At 49.9% G+C, this 24,010-nt stretch overlaps 1 protein-coding gene across 4 annotated transcripts in view; it reads left to right on the top strand.

The window, feature by feature from the left end:
- Positions 1-4,378: 4,378 nt before the first annotated feature.
- FRMD5 (FERM domain containing 5) overlaps positions 4,379-24,010 on the top strand; it is a 112,673-nt gene continuing 93,041 nt past the window's right edge. For 2 of the 4 annotated variants that reach the window (XM_055717081.1, XM_055717083.1), the window contains exon 1: positions 4,379-4,874. In XM_055717081.1, coding sequence (XP_055573056.1) covers positions 4,773-4,874 — 102 coding nt within the window. In that variant the 5' untranslated portion in view covers positions 4,379-4,772. The remainder of the gene's footprint in view (positions 4,875-24,010) is intronic. The other 2 variants (XM_055717084.1, XM_055717082.1) reach the window with 1 other exon arrangement.

Here is a 24,010-nt window from a genome sequence, read left to right as displayed (position 1 = left end):
GCTGGAAGAAATCATGGGAGAGAGAAGATTTGGGGGGTTTCTTGTTGGTGCAGCATGTCTCTTCCGCAGCCAGTCCCACCACCACTGCTGCATGAGATGTGTCTGAGAGACATCATCTAAGCTGAAATAACTAGAATTTATTGACCTAATTTTGCTGGAGGAGGTAACTCAGTTGCTGGTCCAAATGTTTCCCATGGCCATTAGTGTTCAGCTGAGGGTGAAGGATGTACAAACACTAGCTAAAGGGCTTCCACACTCCACAAACATTAACTGATGGCGGAACACTCCCTTGTCTGCATCCTCTGGAAAAAATCTCCCGTCTGTAACCAGCATGCAATTCTAAAATACTGGCCTAAAGCCAGTGATGGGTCCCTTGTTGGTTGCCATAGTGTTTATAATTATTCATTATTGTAGAAAAATACTGCACAAAGACTATACAAGCATTTATTCCAGATTCAGACCGGGTAAATGTGAAGGAACTCAGATATGCAGTGGGCTGGTTGCAATAGCTATGTGGGCCTCTTTCCAAGAAGAGGTTAAGTCTTCTTTTCCAAAACTTTCATCAACAAGAAAGAAATAAGGGATAACAGAGAATTTGGTCTTTGGTTTCTATCTCTTCTCAGCGTATAGAAAACTGAGAGCAAGCGTGAACTCACCAGTTCAATGCCCGCTTCACGCTGCAGATAGCCTGGGCAAACAGACCAGGGACTGTGAATTCAGCTGATTTGGAAGTATAATGAGACACTGCCAGTACTGTTGACCATTTAAATTATGGGCAAACCCTGCAAGCTGGGCCACATTTTGACATCTCGTCTGGATGGTGCTGGGCTCGTGTTGGAGCTTAGAGGATAAGAACCATTGCTTTTATATAATTTCAAATTCAGGTACCTGCTGAAAAGCAAAACAAAGCTGACAGCCTCATTTCCCACATCTGGATGAGGAAAATGCAGAAAGTATCTAAACAGAACAGGCTGCAGTTGAACAAGAAATGCCATTTAAAGCAGAGGTCCCTATTTTGGTCATCTTGAGCACAATAAGTAGCTATTACTTACAAACATTAGTGTAGTTTAAAGACGAGCAGTCATCCTTTAACGCCATGCCATGTCATAGTGTAGTTGCTGGTAGAGGTCTTGAGCCGAACCCCCAGAGCCGGGCACTCGGGCATCCCCCAGCAGGCAGGTCTCTGCTGCCAGCCTTACCTTTGGAAACACCCCGGGATTGCTCTCCATGCCTCACATACAGCTGCATCTGTTCTCAAAGCTACAGATACTTGTGGGTGATAAATTATAATGGATGATAAATATATGGATTATGGATGATAAATAGATAATGCATGACATTTTCAATTGTAATAACTTAGGTAAAGAACAATGCATTACTTTTGAATTTAAGGCAGTTACTGCATCTTTGCTTCTGTTGACATTAAATATTCAGACAGCTGAGTACTTCCCAGACATCACCTGCACACATCAGGCTGGATTGGCATTAACTTTGTCAATGCACCATCTATTATTGCACCAAATAAATGCAAAGTAAGACAGGTAATTGGCTGTTTATACTTTGAAATATATCAGAGATACTTAGGCCTGACTGTGCTGATTAAACAGGCATGTTTGGCCCAGAGCCTAGCAAACCTAGAAGCCACAACAGGGCTGATGAGCTGGGTGTGATGGGATGGGGCTGCTGGTGCAGCCTTGGTTCTTAGAATGAAACTGCTGGAGTTCAGCTCTGCTCCTCTCAACAGCAGAGACAACCTTGTTCTGTCCTCCTAGGGTTTTAAGACACAATCTCTTAGTGAAATTTAACCTACTGGAAAACAAATACATCTAAGAATTCACTTTAAATATACATTTGGAAAACTGCACTTTGGATTTTTTAATTCAAAGCTGCAAATAACGGAGAATCCAAATATGGAGGATTTGTAGGATTTACTGTGTTAATTATTAAAAAGAAAAAAGAGATGTTACTCATCAAAACTACATTCTTGTCAATCAAAGCTGGGGAACAGAGTATTTTTATAAAGGCACCTGCCAGCCTTTGATGTGCTCAGTGGAAACCTTTTCAGATAGTTTGAGAGAGAAGCGTGGAGCTGCCCTCAGATGTCTGGCTCCAGCAACATTCCTTGTTCTGAGGATGACTCTGAGGCAGCAGAGGGGGATGAACTCCATCAAGGGGCTCCCACATTGCCTCAGTGAGGGTCTTTGTAAAAAAATGTGGTTTCTCTGTCAAAAACTGGAACCTCAGCAAAACTGTTCACTTGGTCAAGGAACAAAGTTAATAGCCAAGCCATGGCATGGGTGAGAGGCTCCCTGACAAAGCCGTGGCTGCTGTGGCATGAATGCTCTCTTCATTAAGCTGCTCAGCTGGCTCAGAAGCTTCTGTTCATGATGAAAGCAGCACCTGCTAATGCTGAGGATCCCATTCTTCATTAACAGTTCAGCTGGTTCAGAAGGGGAGCTCTAAGGCAGATGAACAATTTATGCAGAGTGGGATACATGACAAAGTAGCAGCTACTTTAGTGAATACAAGCATCTTTGTAAAAGTGCCCAGATGGTTCAGGAGCGAGTCCTGTTCTTTGTGAAAAGTGCCGTTGTTTTTCTGGGCTCTGCCTCACGCCTCCTAACAACGTGCTGGGCACAACCCACCTTCCTGGGGAGCTGCAAAATTCAGTCTCCTGACAGACGTTCCACAGAGGTGAAGTCTCTGGGTTTGCCATTATTTTTTCCATCAGAATAATGCCCTCCCCAAGACATTGCCCACTGTCCCTGTCTCACTGCTGCAGCACCACTGCCTGCAACATCGCGTTCCCTCTCTTTTATATTAATTGGACATTTACATTAATTGCCTATTGGATACTAAGATAACCAAGCCTGGTCCTCCTCTCTGGTCCCTCCATGAGAACAACCATACATCCAGCCTGATGAGCAGAGCTAGTGCAGCCAGCCTGGCTGGGGATGGGGAGGTAGCCTGGGAAAGACTCATCTCTTGTTCTTACCTGTCACAGGGACAACCCCTGAACTGTCCCTTTGGGGACTATACAATACTGACATACACACTGTCAGGGACACAAGAGCCCTGAGAGCCACTGGCTCCTGGGAGCAGTTCTTTCTTGTGGAGCTGGGAAGAAGCACACTGGGTGGCCAGTTCAGGAAGGGATACTGCCCTGCAGCTGGGAGAGGTCTGGAAGGGCTGGTGGGAAAGGGAGCCTGTGCTGCCCAGGGAGAGGCGAGGAATGTCGTTTTGTAAACGGGTTTTCTGGCTGGGAAGGCAGGGAATGAGCAAAGCTGGAGCAGAAATACTATGAGGACCTGTTAGACAGCTGCACGGTGGAAGTCTAAGGCTGGGGCTCACACAGGGAGGACAGGAGCTGCACTGCAGCCTGTGAATGCAGCTGGAGGGGATGAAGGCAAGTCACTAGGCAAAGATGAGCTGAGTCAGGAAGGTGCAGTGGGGACAGGGCCTGCAATGCTGGGGGATGGACTGGAGGCAGCTTAACACAGACCCTCATTGTGGCTTGTTTGGTTTGGGCATTTGTCCGTGTGTGTGGAGCCAGAGTGGTGGTGGGAGCAATGCTGAACCCCTTGATGGGGGCCTTGCTTTGTGTGGGGATGGCTGTGGATGGAGCATGACAGTGAGGCAGGGATCTGCAGCACTGCCGGCTGGGCTCCTATCCCTGGTCGCTGCTGATACTGCCACCAGGTATTTCACTTCTCCAGAGTAGCACCAACAGCATCCGAACAACGCTGATCACTTTTAGAGTCCATTTTGTCTAATAACCAGAGCTTTAAAAGTTTCCTTCCATAGCAAACGAACAATTAAGAGAGAAGCTCACGCCCTGGGGACCACTTCAGCATCAGGGCTGACATACTGCTGTGCTCAAAGGGCCATGATAGCCGACCCCCCTATGGGAATACCAACCCATTAACCCGAATCTGTCTCGGGCGAGAGAGCCCGGCACAGACCGGTGCCTGGCAGTGCCTTGCAGGCCTGCCGGGTCCCGCTTATTCACCCGCCGTCCCCAGGGACGCAGCCTCCCCTGCGCAGGACGGCAGGTGCAGCTCCCCGGCCCAGGTGGCCCGGGGCCAGGAGAGGCCACACGCACCCAGCCTGCTCGGCGAGGCTCGCCGCAGAGCAGCCCCCCCCAGCGCCGGCTGCTCCCACAAAGTGGGGGCTGCCTCCCCCCCTCCCCCGCCCCGGCTGCGGGACAGCCCCTCTGCGGGGGGCAGGCTGCGAGGAGGGGGCACCTGCAGCGGGACCCCCGCCGGTCGCAAGCTGCCCCGCTGGCCCCGGGGAGCCCCGCATACCCCTCCCGCCGGCCGGGGCAGGGCCACGCACGCAACTCCCCCCCGCCCCCAGTCCTCCGCCCCTCCGCGCCCGCGGAGCCCCCTCCTGCGCGGGGCTGCCCGGGGAGGCGGCGGAGCCGCGCCGCCCCTGCCGCATTGGTTTGCGGCGGAGCCCGTCACCGCCGCGGCGCCGAGATTGGCCCCCGCAGCCGGCGCCGGGCACCCCCCCAGGCCTGCCTCCACCCCGCCCGCCGTGCGCCGCGGCCCGGGCACGGGCACTGCGCTCCGCTCCGCGCCCGCTCCGCGCCGCTCGGCCCGCAGCGGGGGCAGGGCCGGGCCGAGCCGGGCGGCGTGGGGGGGAGCGGCCGCCGCGCCGCACCGCACCGCACCGCGCCGGCAGCGGGGATGTGAGCGGAGGCTCCGCCGGCAGCGCCCGCCGCTTCGCGCCCGCTCCGCGCTCCGCCGCGCCCCGCCGCCCGGCTCGGGAAGATGCTGAGCAGGTGGATGAGTGGCAGCAGCAGGAACCTGGACCGCGAGTACAACTGCACCGTGCGGCTGCTGGACGACAGCGAGTACACCTGCACCATCCAGGTCAGCGTCCTGCGGGGGTCGCGGGGAGGGGGGCGGCGGGGGCGGGACAGCCCCGCGCCGGGGTCGCGCTGCCGCCCGCAGCCGGCAGACAAAAGGAGCGGAGCGGCGGGGGCGGCCCGGTCCTGCCCCGCCGCCGTGAACAAAGGCGGACCCCCCGCTCCCGCCGCCCGCGGACCCCCCCAGCACCCCTCGGCTCTCGGCAGGTGACGGGCAGCGGCTGCCGGCGGCGAGGAGCCCCGGAGCGGAGCCCCCCCCCGCCGGCTAGCCGCCTCCCGCCGCGGAGGTGTGCGGGGATGACGCGGAGAGGTGTTACGGGGGTGCCCGCAGCCCCCGGAGCCGGAGCGGAGTAGCGGCAGCCCGGCACGGTCGCCCCGGTGCTCGGGAGAGCCTCAGCCGTACCTCGCGGAGCCGGGCGGTGCTCGCCCTTGCTCTGCTGGCTGCGGAGGCTCCGCGCATCGCGGGGAGGACTCCGCTGCGAAGTAAAGTACGGGAGATGCTGCGGGGCAGGAATGCAGGGGGAATGCTGCGGGGCAGGGGTGGACTCTTCCCGGCCTCCGCCGCATCCCGGGGTGCCCGGGTCTGGCTCCCTCATTAGCGCCCAGCTCTGCCCTAATGAGTGCTTGTGTATTGCCATAGTCCGGAGCGGCGGCGACGGGGTGCGCATCTACTGCTCCCCGCGCCCCATGTGCCGGGCGGGCAGGACCAGGACCGGCTGCAGGACCCGGGACCATCGCCCACCGCCCGGGGGGTGCGTCGCTGCCTGGGGCAGCGCGGGGCCATCGCTCAGCGCGCAGGGACGGAGGGATGTCGTATTTCTAAAAACTAGCGAAACACGCTCGCCGTTTCCTCTGCAACTAGTTAGGTAACGGGACCTTGTGACTGGAGGGCAGAGGGGAGCAGCCCTGGCTCCGGCTGCCTTTACTTCTTCGTTCCTACAGTTATCATTTCTGCAGGGGAGCTGGCCGAAAACCTGTACGCTCTAGCACTCGTAACTACTCCTGCTGGTGCCGGCTGGCTTCAGCCCGGTCCGCAGGCAATGGCAAATTCAGGGCAGTTTTGAGTAAAGGCGACTCAAAACGTAAATAGCAACAACTGCCACCTCCCAACCTCTGCTGGGTCTCCCCTGATCCCCCTGTCCTGCAACTCCGAGGAGGAGGGAGCATCTTTTCCTTTACAGGCGGAAACATGTTTTAAATGATAAATGCTGAAGATCGGTTACCGAGGAGTGCTGCAGGCACCGGCATTTTTGCTTAAATCGTCTAAAATAGATAATACGGTGTTCTGTGCAAATAACGGCTGAAGAATGCTAATGCTGCTCATTCCTCCCTCACCTCCCCCACCTGGGTTGTAAAGTGTGACCCAGTAAACAACTATAACGGCAACCTAGTTTATTTTGCATAAGCAAAACTAATTCATCTCTCGGAGGTTGTTTTTGATACAAGTTAAAAGGAAAGCTGTAGTTTGGAAGACAAAGTGTAGGCAATGCAGTTGAGAAAAATCTGGATTTTTTGTCCTTAAGATAATTTAACAAGGTGTCGTCATTTTGCATGCCTTTTCTTTTTTCTTTATTTTTAAGAGAAAATACTACTTGTTCACATATTTCCATGGCTTATTTTATGTTTAGCATAGTAAATAGTGAATCCTGGTATTTAGCATGCATGACCTAAGGTATAAAGAATTAGCTTGTATTACCCTCACAGTCAAGGTTACCCCACTTAAATATTTGTTTTCTATTGCTTTCATGTTGCCTTATATGCCAAGTATTTATAGTCCGTGCAGAATTATAGCGTACATAGTAGGAACGTATAATGTCTCGCAAGTGAGAAAACCCGTCACCATACAGGCTGTGAGCAGTGAATGAGTTTTGAAGGTCATTCCCTCATGAGTGCAGATATTTCACGTCTTGCTGAGATCTATAGTGTTTCCTCACCCAGGCTGTTTCTACGCCTGTTGTTTCTAATTTATGTATTTCTATTTTTACTTAAATAGAGAGAAACCGTCCAAAGCATAAGTCATCATTTCATACGCAGTGCTGTTAATCACGGTGCACATCTGGGCAATGAGGCTGCTCGCTGGAAGTTTGTAACGTGTATTTTTGCTGCTGTACCTGTGTGTTTGTGCCGCTCATCCTGGCGGCGTGTGGGGATGTGGATGGGCTTTATGCCCTCCCTGAAGTGTGGCCTGTCTGACATGTCATCTGGCTTCTCCATTCTGGGGAAAAGAAGGAAGCACTCAGAGACAGAGCTGATTTTAAGAGGGTTTATTTACATTTCAGATAATGGCACTGGTTAAACCTGTCAACAAAATTAACCTCTGGTTGTACTTGATAAAGGCTTGTGAGTGGGGGCTCAGTGCTGCTAGATAATACCTGAATATTCTGTTTCAAAAGAAAGCCTTTTTTATTTGATTATCTGAAGTTTACTTTGGTAGTATTCTCGTGTTGTATGAATGGTTCATTGTCTGAGCTTAGATGAAGCCGCATTCTCTTTTTTCCCTAATTTTCACGCCCAAACAGCCCATCCGAGCAGGTGGAGGAGCCTGGAGATCTCATGCCCCGGTCCCTGGCCTGGGCAGGCTCCGGGATGGTGTTAGGGGGGCAGAGCTCCTGCAGGCAGCCGGACTGTGCACAGTGAGTCGAGGCAGCTGAGTTGGCTCCTCCGTTAAGTGGTTTTGTTGTTGAGTTGGGGGTTTTTTGCATATTCCAGTACTTTTCTGTTTTGGGGAGGACACTGTCCCAGAGTCTGTCTCTGCTGGGTTCTGGGGGACAGTGTGTCAGCCAGTGAACAGGACTGCAGGTCTCAGCCGCTTGCTGGGACGCAGGGGATCCCAGAAGCTGCCTGAACACAAAGACATGGGGCTTTCTTGCCTCAGAAAGGCTGATATTTTAATAATATTACATGCCATGGAGGCACTTTCTAAAGCAATAAACACAGTAATTTGCAGCATGGGGACTGTCAGCTGGGAGAAGGCAGCAGTGCCCATTAATGCTCCGTTTCTTGGCATTGTGCAGACTGCTGGCCATGGGTGCTGGGGTCCCCACTCCTGTGGGTGTCACTGCCCTGAGACACGTCCCCGGGGACCAGCTTGGCTGGCGGAGAGGGGCAGCCATTCCTGATGGTTTTTTGTTCATCTCCATGGCAAGGGTGTGATCTAGCAGTATATTTAATTTATATTTACCACCTTGTGCTCTGTGTCTCCAAGCACAAATGCAAAGCAGTTTGCCAGCGAGGCAGCCTTGCAAGCGTTGTTAGAATAAAGCAAGCTTTGAAAAAACTAAGCAATGCTCTTGCGCTGCGGTTTTGCTGTGACTGAGCTGCTTGTCTGAGGAAATGTTTTAAATTCTTCACTGTGGTGTCAGTGGTGGTATAAAAGGCTTGAAATAATTAATGATTTGCCATTGCTCGATGCATCAAGCATTTTCCTGAAAAGACAGTGGCGTTTTGTTTCAAACCTCAGTAGTACTACAAGAAAGTGGAGACGTGAGAAAATAAATAGAAAAATGCGGTTTCTTAGATTCAGAATGTAACAACTTTCTTGCGTAAGATTGGAAATAAATGAAAATGAGCTCTGGACTATTCTCTTGGACAAACCCCACGTTTTCCACATGAAGCACAAAGTTCATTAGGAGACCTGACAGGATCATTAATAATAGGCAGTCAACACAAAGGGGAACCTTGGTTTTTTGCAGTGCTGGCTACCGTGAAGGTTATTTGTTCATTATCTTTTTGTCTTCTGAGAGTTTCCAATTGCTTTTGCCGGGAAATAGGTTAGCAGACCGCTGCTTACGCAGTGGGGTCTCTTGTCTACAGTCCTGAGCACAGGTGGTGTGTTCTTCATCGGAGGTTACTCCCTGCTGCCAAGAATACCAGAAACCATGAGGCTTCATGCTGAAAAGTTTGTCTGCTCCCAGAGCCTTCCCTCCTCTCCCACGGCCTGAACCCAGGGTGCAGGAACAGGGACTGATGCCAGACCTGTTCACAAAAACGTGGAGTAAGGCAGACTTTGGGTCCAAGGTTGCTGGTCTGTGTGGTGGGTGAGGGTTTCACAGTCCAGCGCTGGTGAGGCAAAGCCAGCACAGCACTGCCAGTGCGTTGTGGTAGCGAAGTCCATCAGCAAAGTCATTGGGCTGCAATGGGTGCAGGATCGCACCCCTCCCAGCCTGTGGGTCCCAGGGATGGTGAAAGCAATACTGGCAGGTTTGCTGTTGACTCTATTCAAAGTAATATTTTTATTTATAGCATTGAAAATGTATTTGCCACAGAAACCTATCGTTCTTGCTCAGCAGTATCTCAGCAGAGCTGCAGGCTGTCAGGGCAGTGTTCTTTATTCTCTTCTCCAACATTTCCATACATATGGTTTGTGGGCTCGGAAGAAAACCACCTGAAATGCACAATAAGTTTGAAGACAAAGTAACAGTCAAAGCTGAGAGTTTCTTGGGTTTCATCTCCTTTTTCCTTTTAAATTTATTTCCAAGTATATCATTTTAAATACAAAGGATACAAAAGGCAGCTGAGGAAAACATCCACTAAATGTGCACTGAAAAACTAGTGACATATTTACTCTTCTTTTAATGGGAGGCAGAAATACAAGTTGTTATGGAGACCCGTTGAAAATATTTCTAGTGCTGTTATTTCTTCACCAGCTGAAATGTCTATTTTCTGCTAAATTTTCACACCTGTTTTATGATGTTACCTGCTGTGAAGCTCCAGGATGTCCCCCTTTTAGGAGTCAGTTTCCTGAAAGAACTCTTCGCTTATCACTTTCCTATATGAGATGTTGGAGACAAATATAGGTGTATATATATATATATTTATATGCACACGCACGCACACACACACACGGTAATACCATTGTAGAAAGATATGTTCAGTAGTATCATGAAAGAAAAAATTTTCTGCTTCTGTCATGTAAAAATTAGGTAATGCACAGTAGGAGGCTTTTTTTAAGGTGTCTGGGGAATACTAAAAGTGCCTTAAGCAGCCCACTTATTTTTAATTTTTGACTCACTCTTCAGGAGCTCAAAGGGATCATGTACATAGGGATGACGTCTGTGGCCACATTCCAGCAAGGATAAGACTCGCACGATGCTTTGGTTTGCCCTGTACAAGACTAATGGCAGCGCAAGTGTCTGTGATCCCTCTCTGTCAGTACACCTGGCAGATCTGTTTTCTAGCTGAAACCTTGCAGGTTGCCTTCTCCTGGAAGCTGTTTATGAACATGGGCAAAGACTGTGCAGCAAGCAAGGCCCTCACTGAAATGCTGTCAATGGTAGCGGGCAAGGTCCTGATGGAGGTGCTACCAGTCTGTGAAAGCTCCTCTGGAGCTCGCACAGGGGTCATGTTCTCTCCAGGGTGTGTAGCATCATGCATGAAGGTGGGTTCCTAAGCGTGGGTAGGGGCACTGGGAATGGCCTCTGCCTGCGCAGCCTGGCGTCAATTTGGGCATCACTGAAAAGTGGAGTCCCTGTTGGTTTGAGGGGTAGCTACTCGATAACGGGTAGGCACTTGGTCCTACGTGTTTGAGGATGGCATGTGGTTATCTTTGTCTCGCACTATGTGAGGTGGGAATTTACCAGTGGGAAAACCCAAACCCTATGGTACCCTCAACGCTTCAGCCTTCCAGGGGACTTGTAGGAATGTCACGTACCCCATGGTGAGCACAGTTCGTGCAGGACTGATGGGAGCACACATGTGCTCTGCTCTGTGTGTCCCACTGAAACAGCAGCAGTCCCTCTGCCTCGTGCAAACCCTCGGTAGAGCAAACCCTCCAAAATGACCACACGCCTGGTTTCCAAATGGCAGAGGAAGCATGGCACTACTGTCACTTGTTAGAAATGACAGTGCATTACTGGAGAAGGCTGGGGAACAAGCAGAGATTTGCCATGTGAGAAGTGTTGTATTTTATTTGCTATCAATTTTGTCAAGAATAGACAATACCTTGTTAGCGCAGGGGTCAGACGTTGGTGCTATTGCAGAGAGAACTGAACAGTGCTGCTTTCATCAGCCACTTGTTTGTGGTCAGAAAAACCCAATTATTATTTGGTTACAGAAAGCCTTGAAGTTGCTTCTGCAAATAAGGTTTCAGGTCAAATTCTTTTCTTTGAAAATTTTCCAGAGTAAATTATCACAGCAGTATGAGAGCAATTTCATATTGATGATCTGGAATTGCCTGCGAGGCTGATGAATCCACAGTGGCTGTCTGCAGAGACTGTGGCTCCTGCATGGCAAAACGGAGATGGGGAGCAGATTCTGATGGGTGCAGCTACACTACAGTTAACGTGTGCATATACCGAGGGCCTGAGCTTGTCCTGCCAGGGCTGGGGGTGTGATTTGAAGGGATGGGTCTGCATCCCCTCTTGTGGCAGGAATTGTAGTTATTTATTGTTGGTTGTTGTTCCTATAAGCCTCTTAGAAGCTTCAGAACTCGGGAAAATCTATCCTAATTTGTTTCTTCATCAGCCACCTCTTGTGGATTCCCTTCTTGTATTCCCAACGAAATTACAGCTGCTGTGGCTTTTGGTGATATTGGTAAATCTACTCAAATTGGTGTGGCACCTTGATCACCCCAGGAGATGTTTTCGCTTGTGCTCCCTCAGCATGTCAGCTGCTGCCAGAGCCCAGGAGAAAGGTAAACCCACTGTCTTTGGTCATGACAGAAAGGAATTAATATTTTGAATGTTCCTTGGAGCTTTCACCTAAGCACAGCAACATCTTAACCAACCCTAATTCTGCACAAGGTGCTGTCAGCTGGTGCAGTGTGGTTTTATTACATTTCTTACAGAACTGGATAACCAGCTACAAACCTACCCAGGGCTACAGAGCAAGCTGTTGGTGGAGGCCAGGCTTAAGTGAATGTTCCTTTGCTCTGAGCACCAGGACAAAGGAGGAGATGTGAAAGAAATGGGGTTAGTTTTCAGAAGGGTCTGAAGAAGTGAGAAGACTCCATGTGCGCAAGTATGGATGTCAGAATTAGGGTTTATATGGTCATCTGCATTCATACAGAAACTGAGGGCTATCTTCTGAGCATGAAACACAAGCCAGGTTTTCCTTTAGGAGGTGAAGGTCTGCCAAATGAGCTCCAAAGTCCGTGGGCCGATGTGGTGGCGTTCCTGGAGGCTGGGTGATGCCCTGAGCTGAACTTCCTGCAGTCACAGCCCTGCCTTCTCAAGGTCTGCAGGGCACATGCATGGGTCAAGGGCAGCCTTCCAGAGGATGGAATGGCATGATCCAAGGTGCAAGCAACTCCCTGCATGAGCCCTGTGGCTGCCAGGGCGGTTTTGCATGGTGAGGAAGAGGAGTGTGAAGGGTAGGGTCTAGGGTAGAGGCATGTGAGCTGGCCCCATGTGGAAACACATTTGCTGGGACTCATGGGCACGGAAACCTTTTGTTGTTATGCTGCAATGAGTGGATTGAAATAGCAGAGTGAAGATCCCCGGCTTCACGTGTTACCACTGGTTTGCTGAGCCATGCTCCATTGGCATGTAAAATACTGGCACAACTAGAAAATAAAAATGTGGGTGTTAGACAGTTTTATCTATGTTACAAATATTTTGCTTGTAAAAAAAAAAAAAATACTGAAATTGAAATGAAATGTCATTAAATGTGTCACCCTAGAGGTGTATTGGCCTGTGTGGTTTGTGTTCAGGGTAGAAGTGTGGTGGAGTGGCAGGAATGTACCGTCTCTTCTGCATGAATCCCAAAGATCAGCTCCTTCCTCTCCAGAAAAGGAAGCGTTTGGAAACGTGTTTCTTTCCAGATTTCTGCACCGGTCTGTGCTGGCAGCAGGGTCGAGGTATTGGCCACATCAGTGGGTTGGGAGATGGTGGTTCTCCTCTGTCGTCCCCATGGAGTGTTGTTGTTCAGGGGTTTGTGCATGCGTGAAAACACTGTCCATAAACCATCCATGGGCTGGTGCACATGTGCTTACCTATCTCAAATTAAAACATATTTTTAAGCTTCACACTCAAATTCTGCATGTTTCCCCCCCCCGCCACCATCCGCCTCCGACTCAAACAGGCCTGTTTTTTGTTTTGTATATTGTGGGACATAGACACAAGGAGTTCTTGCAATCGAAGGTAGCTATTAAATATCTATGATGGTGTTTTCATTTCTAGACAGGAGGGTAACTGCTGCCTTATGCGTTTGGTAGCGTTTGGAAATGAGAGGAAGAGTGGTGAGATCTGAAGTTGCTGCAACCTTGTCCCCTGGGAATGTGGTTGGTGGGTGGATACACAACAGTTGCGTGCAATCTTTCTCTCCTGTTGCTCAGTGGCACAGATTTTATGATGATGTGATATGTGATTTTCCAGGAATTTACTGGGTGAGATGTACTAGGATACGGTTGTTTCTAAAATGACCTGTGGGATTTGGGGCTGGCTGGGCAGTTTTCCTGTGCATGGTGCAGAGGTTGTGTCTGTTGTGGAATTATGGCCAAGACTGAACTGAATATCTGCAAAAACTGCCTGGTGCTTGGAGTCTGATTTTTTTCTGAAAAGGGCCGGTGCAGAGGGAAGTTGTGTGAGCTGTGCTTCAGGCTGCTGGTGGAGAACAGCTCTTTTTTCTAAGCAAAAATAGGATTTCTGTAACGGCCAGTGGACTGATCTGGCCTGGTCCTGGGGAGCAGCTGGGCATTTTGTTCCTCCTGCATTGTCATTTTAAACACACAGACTGTACTTTGCCCTTAATTACACTTTGGCAATTACCATCCATGTAGATTACCTTCACTGGTAACGTCTTCGTTTGCAAAAGTGACTTGGCAGCTGCAATTTGTTGAGGAATGCAGTTTATTCTATGCACACACAAAATGCAAGATGCCATTGTGCTTCCTCTGGCTTGTTATCTGTAGAGGACAGCAGGGGTAAAATACAGTAAAATCTTATTTTACTCAATAAAGTCAGCAGCTGTCTCTCCAGATACACATCAGAAGCTGTGCTACTGAGCAAGATGGTGCTGTTTTTACATAATCAGTTTGTAGAGCTGTATTTTAAGGCATGGGATCTTCAGCTACTCTGAGGATCAACTTTGTGCTTCCAATAGTGGATGATCCCAGTTCTCCTTATGGAACCCAGTGGATCTCTTCTCCCAACTTGTTCAGTCTTTGGTCCTTACTGGGAAGGTGGATGTACATGAAAATTGCTCTTCTGTGGACAAGGGAACAGACGGAAAAATGTGGCTGGTTTTGTGGGATGTACTTTGCATTGTGAAAATGCAAAGTTCAGGAAATCCCTCCCAAAGAGGTGCAAGAATTGCAGGGCTCAGAGCCGTGGGCCAGCTGCGCCCTTATAATTTTAACATAATTTAAACATATTTTCTTGAGATTTTTGAGCTGGGAGCCTCCCCCTGCTACCGACTGGGTTGTGGTCCCACTGCAGCTGAGCGTATGCTGGGGCCCATTTTCTCTCCCTGGGAGAGCCAGTTTTCTGCATTGAGCATCTCATTGGAAATTCAAGGTTCGCACATATTTTAATCTTCCGTATCTGGCAGTAAAGAATATAAGCACTGGACTCCTGAGCATGGAGAAAAATCTTAGGCTGGTTCAGATGCTGTGGGAAGGAGTGAAATAAGATGTACTCGCCAGGTGCCAGTGTCTCACCAGATAGACAAGGCATTTTAATAAATGATAGTTAACAAAAGCTTTGTGGCATTGCGCTTTGTGAGGCCAGACAGACCTCAGCTAGTTAATGCTGGATGTCAAAATTTGATCAATGCTGCAGCTAGAAATAGAATGTTTTGGCTGCATAATGTCTGTTACCAAAGACTTTAATTATAGTGGCATATCTGTCATATCGATGAGGTTTTTCTGTTTTTCAGAAGGTTTATAGCAGGGCTGTTTCAGATTGTATTGGCTTTTAGCTTGGCACATAAGCTGGGATCCCAAAGGATATGTCCACTGACTGCCTATACAAAATTTTTCTTTAATAAAAAAATTACAAAAATTGATTAAGCCATTCTGGATCTAGAGAGAGACTTTAGGAATATATAGATTAGGTAGTTGATAGTGATTGTAACTATACGTTATCTATATACTTAACTCATAGAATGGACAGTATATTGGGACTGGGAAAAAAAGATGAAATCTAATATAGTTGTGTTTGAAAAATAGATAATAAACATGCTGAGCAGGTACTTTTCATGAATCGATTTAATTCTCATTAGCGTTGCACTGTATAGCATGCTGACTAATATTTCTGGCTTGCAAACAACAATGGCTTTCCAAAGGAAATGTGTGATGAGAACAGAATGTCATTGGGATCTGAAAACCTGGAGCTCCTGGGGCCATTGAAAGTGGAGAAGAGAAAATGTGAGTGCAATAGAAAATGCAGCAGCAGGAGAAAGAGCTGGGGCTGGAGGCAATGGTGAGCCAGGATCAGGGCAATAGGGGAGTGATAGGTGCTGGGAGCATCTCTTGTCAGGCCAGGCCATCCTCCTCCACCCATACAGGGACCCTTGGGACCCCTGTGCCATGGGAACCACTGTCTGAACCAAGTCTCAATGCCTGCCCTTGCAGTGGTACTGTCAGACCTCCCTCCAAAAGTAACTCTCTTTGGCTGAGCTCCTGCCTAAACCTTGGTGTTCCTGCACTGTTCTTCGATATTAAGGTTCTTCTGATCCAGAAAGGACTTTTCTGTCTTCTGGTCCAGATCCCTGCTACTGTTGTCCTTCCTTTCTCCCACTTGCATTTATTACCTGTGCATTTACAGTTTTGCATCATTCTTGTTTGCATGTTGATACAAAACCCCAAAATCTGTAGGGAATGATTCTCCAGCCTGTCACCACTTCTTAGAAGCAACTCCTTAAGCCCATTGATGGGGCTTTAACTGGCTGTGACTTATGCTTTCCGATGACAGATTTCTTTATCTGGGGTTTTGGAATAAAGCAGAGGGTCCTCGGGGCAGCTGCTGTTTGAGGGGATTAGTGGTGGCTGGCAGCCTGCGTTCTGCATTGCCTTGCTTCCCCAGGCGCACGTGGGAGCTTGCATGTCTCCCTAGCAGTGCTTTGGGTACCGTGTCCCCCAGCTTAACATCTGGGTTTTGTTCTAGACATAAATAAGGTGCTAATACAAAATTAATCCCAACATAGCATGCCTTAAATAATGATGACAGTGATTTCTCTCTGCCCTTATGGGATGCTTCCCACTGTCAGCGTAAACACATTGGGCCCTTGGCAAAGTCCCCCAGAATTAAATAAAACACAGCTAACAGGGCTTGGAGGAATGAAATAAAATTGAGGCTTTCCTTAGTAACCCACAGTACCACTGAGTGGAGAGCGTTCTTGTTTCTGTAGGCCTTTTTAATTAACACGTGGCATTTTGTTATGAGGATGCCATTGAGCATAATGGGGAAAGATGTCTGAGGCATTTTAGGCTGATTTGGTTTTAAACTTCTGTGGGCGGTTTGTAATTCTCAGTCAGCTCTGCTGGGCTTTTCCAAAGAGATGTGTTTTTCGGGCATGGTTAATCTCTGTATCCATGAGCTGATGCTGATGAGCCCTGTCACATCCTGCTGGTGTCCTGAGGCTGCCAGGGGGAGATGCCCCTAGGGAGCAACAGTACAGCCCCCTGTGCCCCAGGTTTGGCCAGGTGCTGCTCTGGGTCCTCCACGGCTCCTCCCTGCACCGCAGCCTCCCTCAGCTGCAAAACTGGGCTAACAGCTCATCCTTCTTCCATCAGAGTTTCTCTGAGGACACACGTTGGTGAGAGGCTGGATGCGGGGAGGACGTGAAGAGGGACACGGCACAGTGCTTGAGCTCCTGGCCTTGCCAGGGCCATGGCCATGGGCAGTGAGGATGATTTCGCTGTATAGGATTGATGTTGCTTTTGCAGTGAGAATTATTTCACTGTATGGGGTTGATGTTGCTTTGCATTTCAGGGTTACAAGTGAAGGAAAAGCAGAGCAGCCTGCAGTGGAGCTTTTTGCCTGTCCCAGTGCAGGGCATGTCCTGACCCTTCATGTCTTGTGCCTTTGGCTCCCTTTGTGCCCACCTGCTACCCCACGGCCCCTTTGCAGGTTACAGGACCCATGGGGGAGCAGCAAGCACCAGTGCTGTGGTCACAGCTCCTCCTGCATAACCAACCTGAGACCTGCAACCCCCAGAAATACAGTTCTGAGCCTGAAACATAACTGTAGTATATTTGAGGTGGAGGTGATCCATTCTTGGGTACAAAGAAGTACTGAACCCAGCAGCAGCAAGCAGGTCCCCTGTAAGGGCTAGCTGTGAGGGTGGCAGCAGTGTCAGAGTACCACTAGCATTGGTGACAGCCCAGAGATGAGCAGGAGACAGCTCCAAGCTGGGGCAGGGCTTGTCCGCCCGGGGGGCCTCACCACAGGAAGGCTTGTCATGCCCATGCCGCAACTCAATTACGGTTCCTGCCTCACTGGGAAGAGGGAGTGGACATGGGTTTTGCCTGGGGAGTGCATTAGTAACAGAGAGCGTAAGCAATTAAACCTCACACTCAAGACAGCAATGTCCAAATCCCTCTAGCTCTCTATTCACCCCCTGGAAGTGAACAGGAAGATGATGTATTCTCTGAGACTAATCTGCTGTGTTATTATTTCCTAACGAGCCTTTGTAGCCCTTGGGTGTGGGAAGGCATTGTGCCTCGAGCAGGGTCAGGTGTCTAGGGCTAGCTGCCTGCAGCAGCGGGGGGCTTCTGCAGCCCAACAGACCCCGTGCTTACCCTGACTTAAATTCTGAGTGAAAATTCGGATTCCCCAGGATGGATGTCAGTGTTGTACCCCAGGTCTAGAAAAAGAGGGTGCTCTTCCCCGTGTTCAGGTGCAGCAGCCAAAATGCTTCCCAAGTGCAAGGGTGCTGATGTTTCACTCACTGAGTCAGCACCAGTGCTGGATCTTAACTGAAATGATGGGCTTTTCTTTTAACCAGTCCTCCTAACACAAGATTTCCCATAACTTCTATTTGTCTGCTTATTCCTCACCCCTGCAGAGAAGGGCCATCTTCAGCAGCCACAGCCCTGGGGCCAGCCCTGGGGGCTTGGCAAAGGTGTTGGCAGTGGCTTGGTGGCCATGGTGCCTGTGGGATAAATGCAAGGATTAGGACGTTGAGTTGAGGTGGGCTGCAGTTTTACACCCTGTGCAGTTTCCACAAGACGGGAATAAGAGTAAAAAGCAGCCCAGAATGGCTTCAGTGTTGGCTTCTGCATGGAACTTGGGAAACCGTAAATCAGTGTGAAAGGAGTGACTGCACATTGACCCCTGCAGACACTGCCTAATTGTTTTATTTTGCTTTGTTCCACGGATCTCTATGGAAAGAGAGGGAAAAGTCAACTTTGTGGTGCAGCTGGTGGGGCTGAGGATTGCCATGGGAACAGAGGAAAAGTGCTGATGCTGAGCAGGGGACACTGCTGTCACCAGGGAGATGCCCTCATCCCCACTGCCCGCTGCTGCATCGGGGACATCGTGCTGGAGCTTCACGTACCGCCCCTGGAAGTGATAACGAGGAACCCTTACCTACTGGTGTTAGTTCAGATCCAGCCTTGTCCCAGCCTCTGGGCTGTGGGGACTCCTCCATGGAGCTCCCTGGACCCGTGCCACTGTGACCCCCACCATTGGCGGTGAGCCGTCTGTGGACCTCAACCTGGATGGACGCCCTTGGATGCCCACATCTGGTGTGTTAGATTATGACCATAGATTAGGACCACTGATGAATGGGATCTCATCCCTCCTCTTTGTTGCTTATTTATTTCATCTGTAAAACCCACAGTTTCATCTGAATGGGACACTTAGTTCATGCAAACTGAAGTGTGGAGCTGCCACCTACACATGGGAAGTGTCACTGCCTGTGGAAGGGGGCTCCCAGGGTGGGTTAAGAGCTCTGCTCCTGCCTGCTGATAGCTGCGGTGCTGGCTGGTGTCAGGAAACCCTGAAGGTAGACACAGACTTTGATGAACCCTGCCCTGTGAGCTTCTGAAAAAGATCATCTGAGTTTAAAGCACCATTTAGGCAAATAAGTTGTGCTAAAATAGCATTTCTTTAATTAATTAACCAGTACTGCACATAAACCTCTCCTTAAATTAGTTGTTACTTGCAACTTCCTTGTCCTGACATGGTTGAATTTTTAAAACACTTCCAGCAGACCAGCAGAAGCCATCCTGCTTTGGGACTGCAAATCCGTGCAGTGCTGAAGGCTGCGCTGCCTGTCTGGGTGCCATGCCAGAGGACGCAGATCTGGTCACTAAAAGGCAGAGACTCATGGGTGGACAGCAGCTCAGTGCTAGAGGTAAAAATCAGCCTGGAGGCATGTCTGGATGTCCTTGATGTTAGTCCCTTGCAGGGCATGTCTCAGTGTAGTGAGGTCGCTTGTGGTGGCAATGCACAGGGTCAGTGTCCCAGCACAGCATCTCAGCGAGGGCTGCCTTCAGAAACGCACCTGATGAACAACATCCTTAAGGCCAGTGGGGAAGGATCCAACTTGTGTTACAATAACAAATGAAGCAGGCAAAAGTAAACATGGAAGTAAGTAAATAAATAAGCCCTTTTGCACTTACTTTCGGAATAACTAAACATGCAGCTCTAAACTGATAACTGCCTTGGTGCTGGGAGAGCATCGTGATGCGGTGCACGCTTTGTGCTGCAGTCTTGCTGAGTTTGAACTTGCTGGCGGTAGGTGCAGAGGCGGTAGGCAGGAGAGCACATCAGGTATTGTCTGCGTACTGCAGCGTGTGATTTTTCTGTAGGGCCTGAGGAGGCTGTTTTGAATTACAGCCACCTGTCAGTTACTATTAGTTGGTTTTATAAATTTTTTCGTGCCTGCCTTACTGAAATGGTCTACTCCATACTGCGTGGTGGGGTTCTGCAGGCAGTGCAAGCAGCTGCCAGTGCTGCTGCTTCCTTTTATTTATGCTTTTATAACAGTATCCACAGTTGGATATTAATTTTTTTTGTGTTACAATAATAATAAATAAAATGCATATTTGAAGGATTCTCTTGAATCTTTTAAATTAGGGAGGGGAGAAATAAAGTTCATAATTACACTGGTGCATCCAAAGGCTGAAGGGGACCAGGGGTGTTTGTGATGTTCCCTTTTTTTGCAGTGTTGCACATAACAATTACGTCTTCCTTGCCACCTCCCCGCCGCTTCCCTGCACGCGTTAGCAGGTACCTTGCTGCCAGCCAAGGCAAGGTTACTCTTTGCTTGGAGGAAGGCACCCAGAGGCTTTTTTCTGGGTATGTAGATACTAATGACGCTGCCGTGTGTTGTGGTGAGGTAGTTGCACACATGTTGTATAAGGGCTGATGATTTAATAGGCTGTCTTATTTCTGTTCACATTTCCCAAGTGTTGGCTCTGCTGGCATTCTTGGGGCTGGTATGTACCAGTGGCTACAATCTTTATTTCTTTTAGTATCCCATGATGACTGTAGAGGGTCCGGTTCTCTTTGGCCAGCCTGTCATGCACACAGACCTTCGCAGGATGGGCTGTGGTATGATGTACCACATGGCAAGGGTTGTTTTGGCAAAACCAGATGTCCCTCTGCTTGTACCTGGGTAAAAGCTGTAGGGCAGGGGTGTGGGGACATGCACTCCTTGACCCGGCAGCAGGCTGGGACCAGACTCCCCACCTCTGTGGGACCTGAGCAAGGCAGGGCACAGGGACCGATGCTCTGGGCTTGTTGGAGTATGGAATTTACAGATCCTGTGCTTGTTGGATGCTCCAGTGTGCCTGTTCAAGAGGGATGAGTTTCTCGTTGGCGTTGGCCAGAATTGACCCAAATTGTTCCTGATGACTGTAACAGCTTGTCTGCAAATGGTAGGCTTATTTAAGACCTGTGGCAGCTTCCTGGGCAAACTTGTGCTTGCGTACCCTGTGCTGTGTGCCAGTGGCACTGGCACGTTGATGTTGCTGAAGGACCTGTTCAGTTTCCTTTGCTGGGATTTTCTCAGTGGCTGGGCAAAGGAAATACAGTGCCATTTTGCTGTTGCATTCTTCCAAGTGAGCAAGCTGGCATGAAATAACAGAGCAAGCATGAAGAGGGTGAGTGCTTATGGCATGCTGTCTTTTAGGTGTGTTTGGGAAAACAAAATCATCTGATGAACTACAGAAGCCAAAAGAGACTGTTATGAATGCACTTGATTCTTCTGTAAGTGCTACAGTTATCCTGGCCTTTATTTAGGGTGTCAGACACGGTGATAGCACCAGGGTAGAAATATGATGCTTTTGCCTGGATGGCCTCCACAGCCGAGGGAAGGGCTGAGAGGGCCAGTGAAGCTTGGTACAAGGTTAGCAACAGATTCACTCAAGCCCTTAAAATATTTATGGCGTTGTAATCCATACACATTTTAAGCATATTTGACATCATCCTGCACTGCTCTTGTATCTGTCATTGCTTACAGAGAGAGTCCAGAGAGCATCACTGTACGGCTGGTAGGAGGTAGCTGCAGGTAGCCATGCATTGCATCTATATTTTTATAGCTGAGATTTAGAAAGGAGTCATAAAGTCTGTTCCTGGAGAGCTCTTTATAGTGTGAGGAGGGGCTTTGCACAGCACTTGTGGAGGTTTCTAACCGCTCATGCAGCGGATGGGATTGGGATGCAGGTTACGTGCCAGCGTTGGCTGGGCAGGGAGGGTTTTGGCCGCGGGGCTCGTCCCCTGCTTGCATGCCCAGCTGCCCCCCTCAGCTGCCCTGGCCCACTGTTGCCTGTGGGGAAGTGGAGTGACCTGAGGAGAAGGTGTCTCAGACGTTTCATCAGTGACTCAAAGTCACTCTGTCGTTTGCTGTGTTCCCAAAGCACCTTCCTCTGCCCAGGGGTGCTGGAGGACCTGTCACCGCGGCTGCCAACGCCAGCACGGCAGGGCCTCGCAGGCTGTCACATCGCAGCAGCCGGGTTTGGGGAAGCTGTGCAGCAGTCAGCACAGCTGGGAGGAATTTGGGTTCCTTTGAAGCTATCAAAACCCAGCTAACTGGGATGGATTGTCTCTTCGGCTGGGTGATTTGTCTGCATAGCTGCAAGGCAGTTCTCTTCCCTCCCTCCATCCTTCCTCCCTTGCTGTTTTTTGTCATGTCCTGCATGGCTGAGAGAGCAGCCTCCTGCTTTCTGTGGTGGGGAAACTGCCAAGGGCGGGGACATGTGCTGCTGGTTTGGTGGGGCGGGTTGGGGGTCCTGCAGGCGTTGGGCTGCGCAGTGCGTGAAGGAGGATGGCACCAGCACCTGCACGTGGTCTGTGAGGCCCCACTAGGTGCTGGTTCTTTGGAAATTTGGCTAAGATTATTATGCAGGAGATCTAAATTCATCAGAACTGGAAATGTTAATGCCTCCTCTCTCTTCACCCTGGCACAAGGAAGCCTTTCGTCATTTAAAAACTTTGTGGATTTTTTTCTCTTATGGTGAAGCAACTTTTTTTAAAGGCTAGCCCAGAGAAAACCATCTTATGTCAGATTTAATCAGACATACTCCAGCATCTTCCTTTTTCCTCTGCACTGTGTGTCCTCCATCACTCTCTTCTGCTCCTTCCGTCATGCCTGAACTACTGTAAGCAAATGCTCATTGAGACGATGCCTTGCTGCATGGCTCCATGCATGTGGTGATTTTTTCCCATGGCACTTTGGGATAGATACACAAACCCGCCAAAAATCTGGGCGATGGACTGGAAAAAGCAAAAGCCCATTTCTCATGCTATCTTGTGCTTCATTGGTTTTGCCAGCCTTGTGGGGACATTGCTGTGCCACCCCAAGCGTCATGTAATGCACAGAAGCCGCTGTCTGCTGAATAGCTTTGGCCTTGGGATTTGTCTGCTGAGATGATGTGGGGTGGAGGAAAAGGGCAAAGGTGGATGGCTGCATGGGATGAAACCTCTTCTGAAGCTGCTTCAGTTGGTGAGAGCAATGACAGGAGGGACGGGGTAATCCGTGCATGTGGCAGAGCTGCAGCTCGGTCCCTATTGAGTTGGCAGCTGCGGGCACGGTGGCCTCCCCACCAGGTGCTCAGTGTTTTTTAGGAAGCTCCTGCAAAGCTCTGAGGTGGAGCAGAGGACCTGCCGAAGGACAGGAGGACGTGGGCTGGGTAGTGCCAGAGATGGAGGCAGCGGTGCCCGGGGGTGGCTGGGTGGCTGCTGGAATTTATCTCGCATCTTGAGATGATGTACTGGGAGGCCATTTTATTGTGTCCGTAGCATAGGTTTATCTCCATGGAGCATGTTCTGTGGCATCATCTGCCCACTGAAAACAGAAGCTCAGGAGCAGGAGTGCCACTGTTCTGAGCTGTATCAGTGCAGCGAAAGCCTCAGTGCTCTGCCAGGCTGCAGGGGTGTGCATGTGCTGTGGGTGGGTGAATAAATAAACCTCTGCCTGGAGCTGTGTGAGGGAAGGTGGGGTGAGACCATTACCTGTTCCCATGGTCTAGGGAGGAGAATGGGGAATTCTTGGCAGGGGCTGGGGCAGTTGGCTGCTTCCAGCTGGAGATGCCATTATTTGTGTGTGCATTGGCCCGTTCTTTTACCTTTTTCTCCCATGGAGGCTGAAATCTCCAAGTGTTTCACCTCCTGGGCTTTCTCCTGACCCAGAAATATTTCTGCCTGCCTGCAGTTGTCTGTGGTGACCATGGGCTGTTGCGTGCCGGGGCTGAGGAGCACAGTGAGAGGTTTTTGTGCTCATGACAGTCTCCATGGGAATGGGGCAGTAGGGCTTTTTCAGGAAGACCATTCCCATGGCCCCTTCCTGGGCAGTGGTGAGCCCCGGGCAGGCTTGTCTGCCCCAGCGGGGTCTGCAGTGGGCCAGCCACCATAGCTGCCAGCATGTTCAGCTTGTGTGCATGTCTCCAGACTGGTGCAGGATGACACCTGGTGTTTGTCATCGAGATGATGTCCATAACAATAGGAGCAGGAGGATATTCAAAAGGCTCTCATCAGACAGGGGGCAATCCCAGAGACCTGAGTGACATCTTTGGGATATTCATACTTTTGAGTGTTCAGTCCAAGCATCTCCCTTTTCTTGGGCACAGCACTGTTCCTCGGGTCATCCTCTATCCTTACCTCCTTGGACAAGTGGCCGTTTGTGTTTTGGTGGCTGCCAGGAAGGCAAGACTGGACCGTTTCCATCCTGAGGTCCTGAGGACACCCATGATCTCTGCATGGATCCCTGCAGGAGGCAGAGTTGCTCTGATGGGATAGGTGAGTCCAGGGCACT

Source organism: Falco cherrug, chromosome 7 (genome assembly GCF_023634085.1).
Source record: "Falco cherrug isolate bFalChe1 chromosome 7, bFalChe1.pri, whole genome shotgun sequence".
Classification (NCBI taxonomy): domain Eukaryota; kingdom Metazoa; phylum Chordata; class Aves; order Falconiformes; family Falconidae; genus Falco; species Falco cherrug.
The sequence above is the reverse complement of the archived record's forward strand: the minus strand, read 5'-3'. Positions and strand labels throughout refer to the sequence as shown.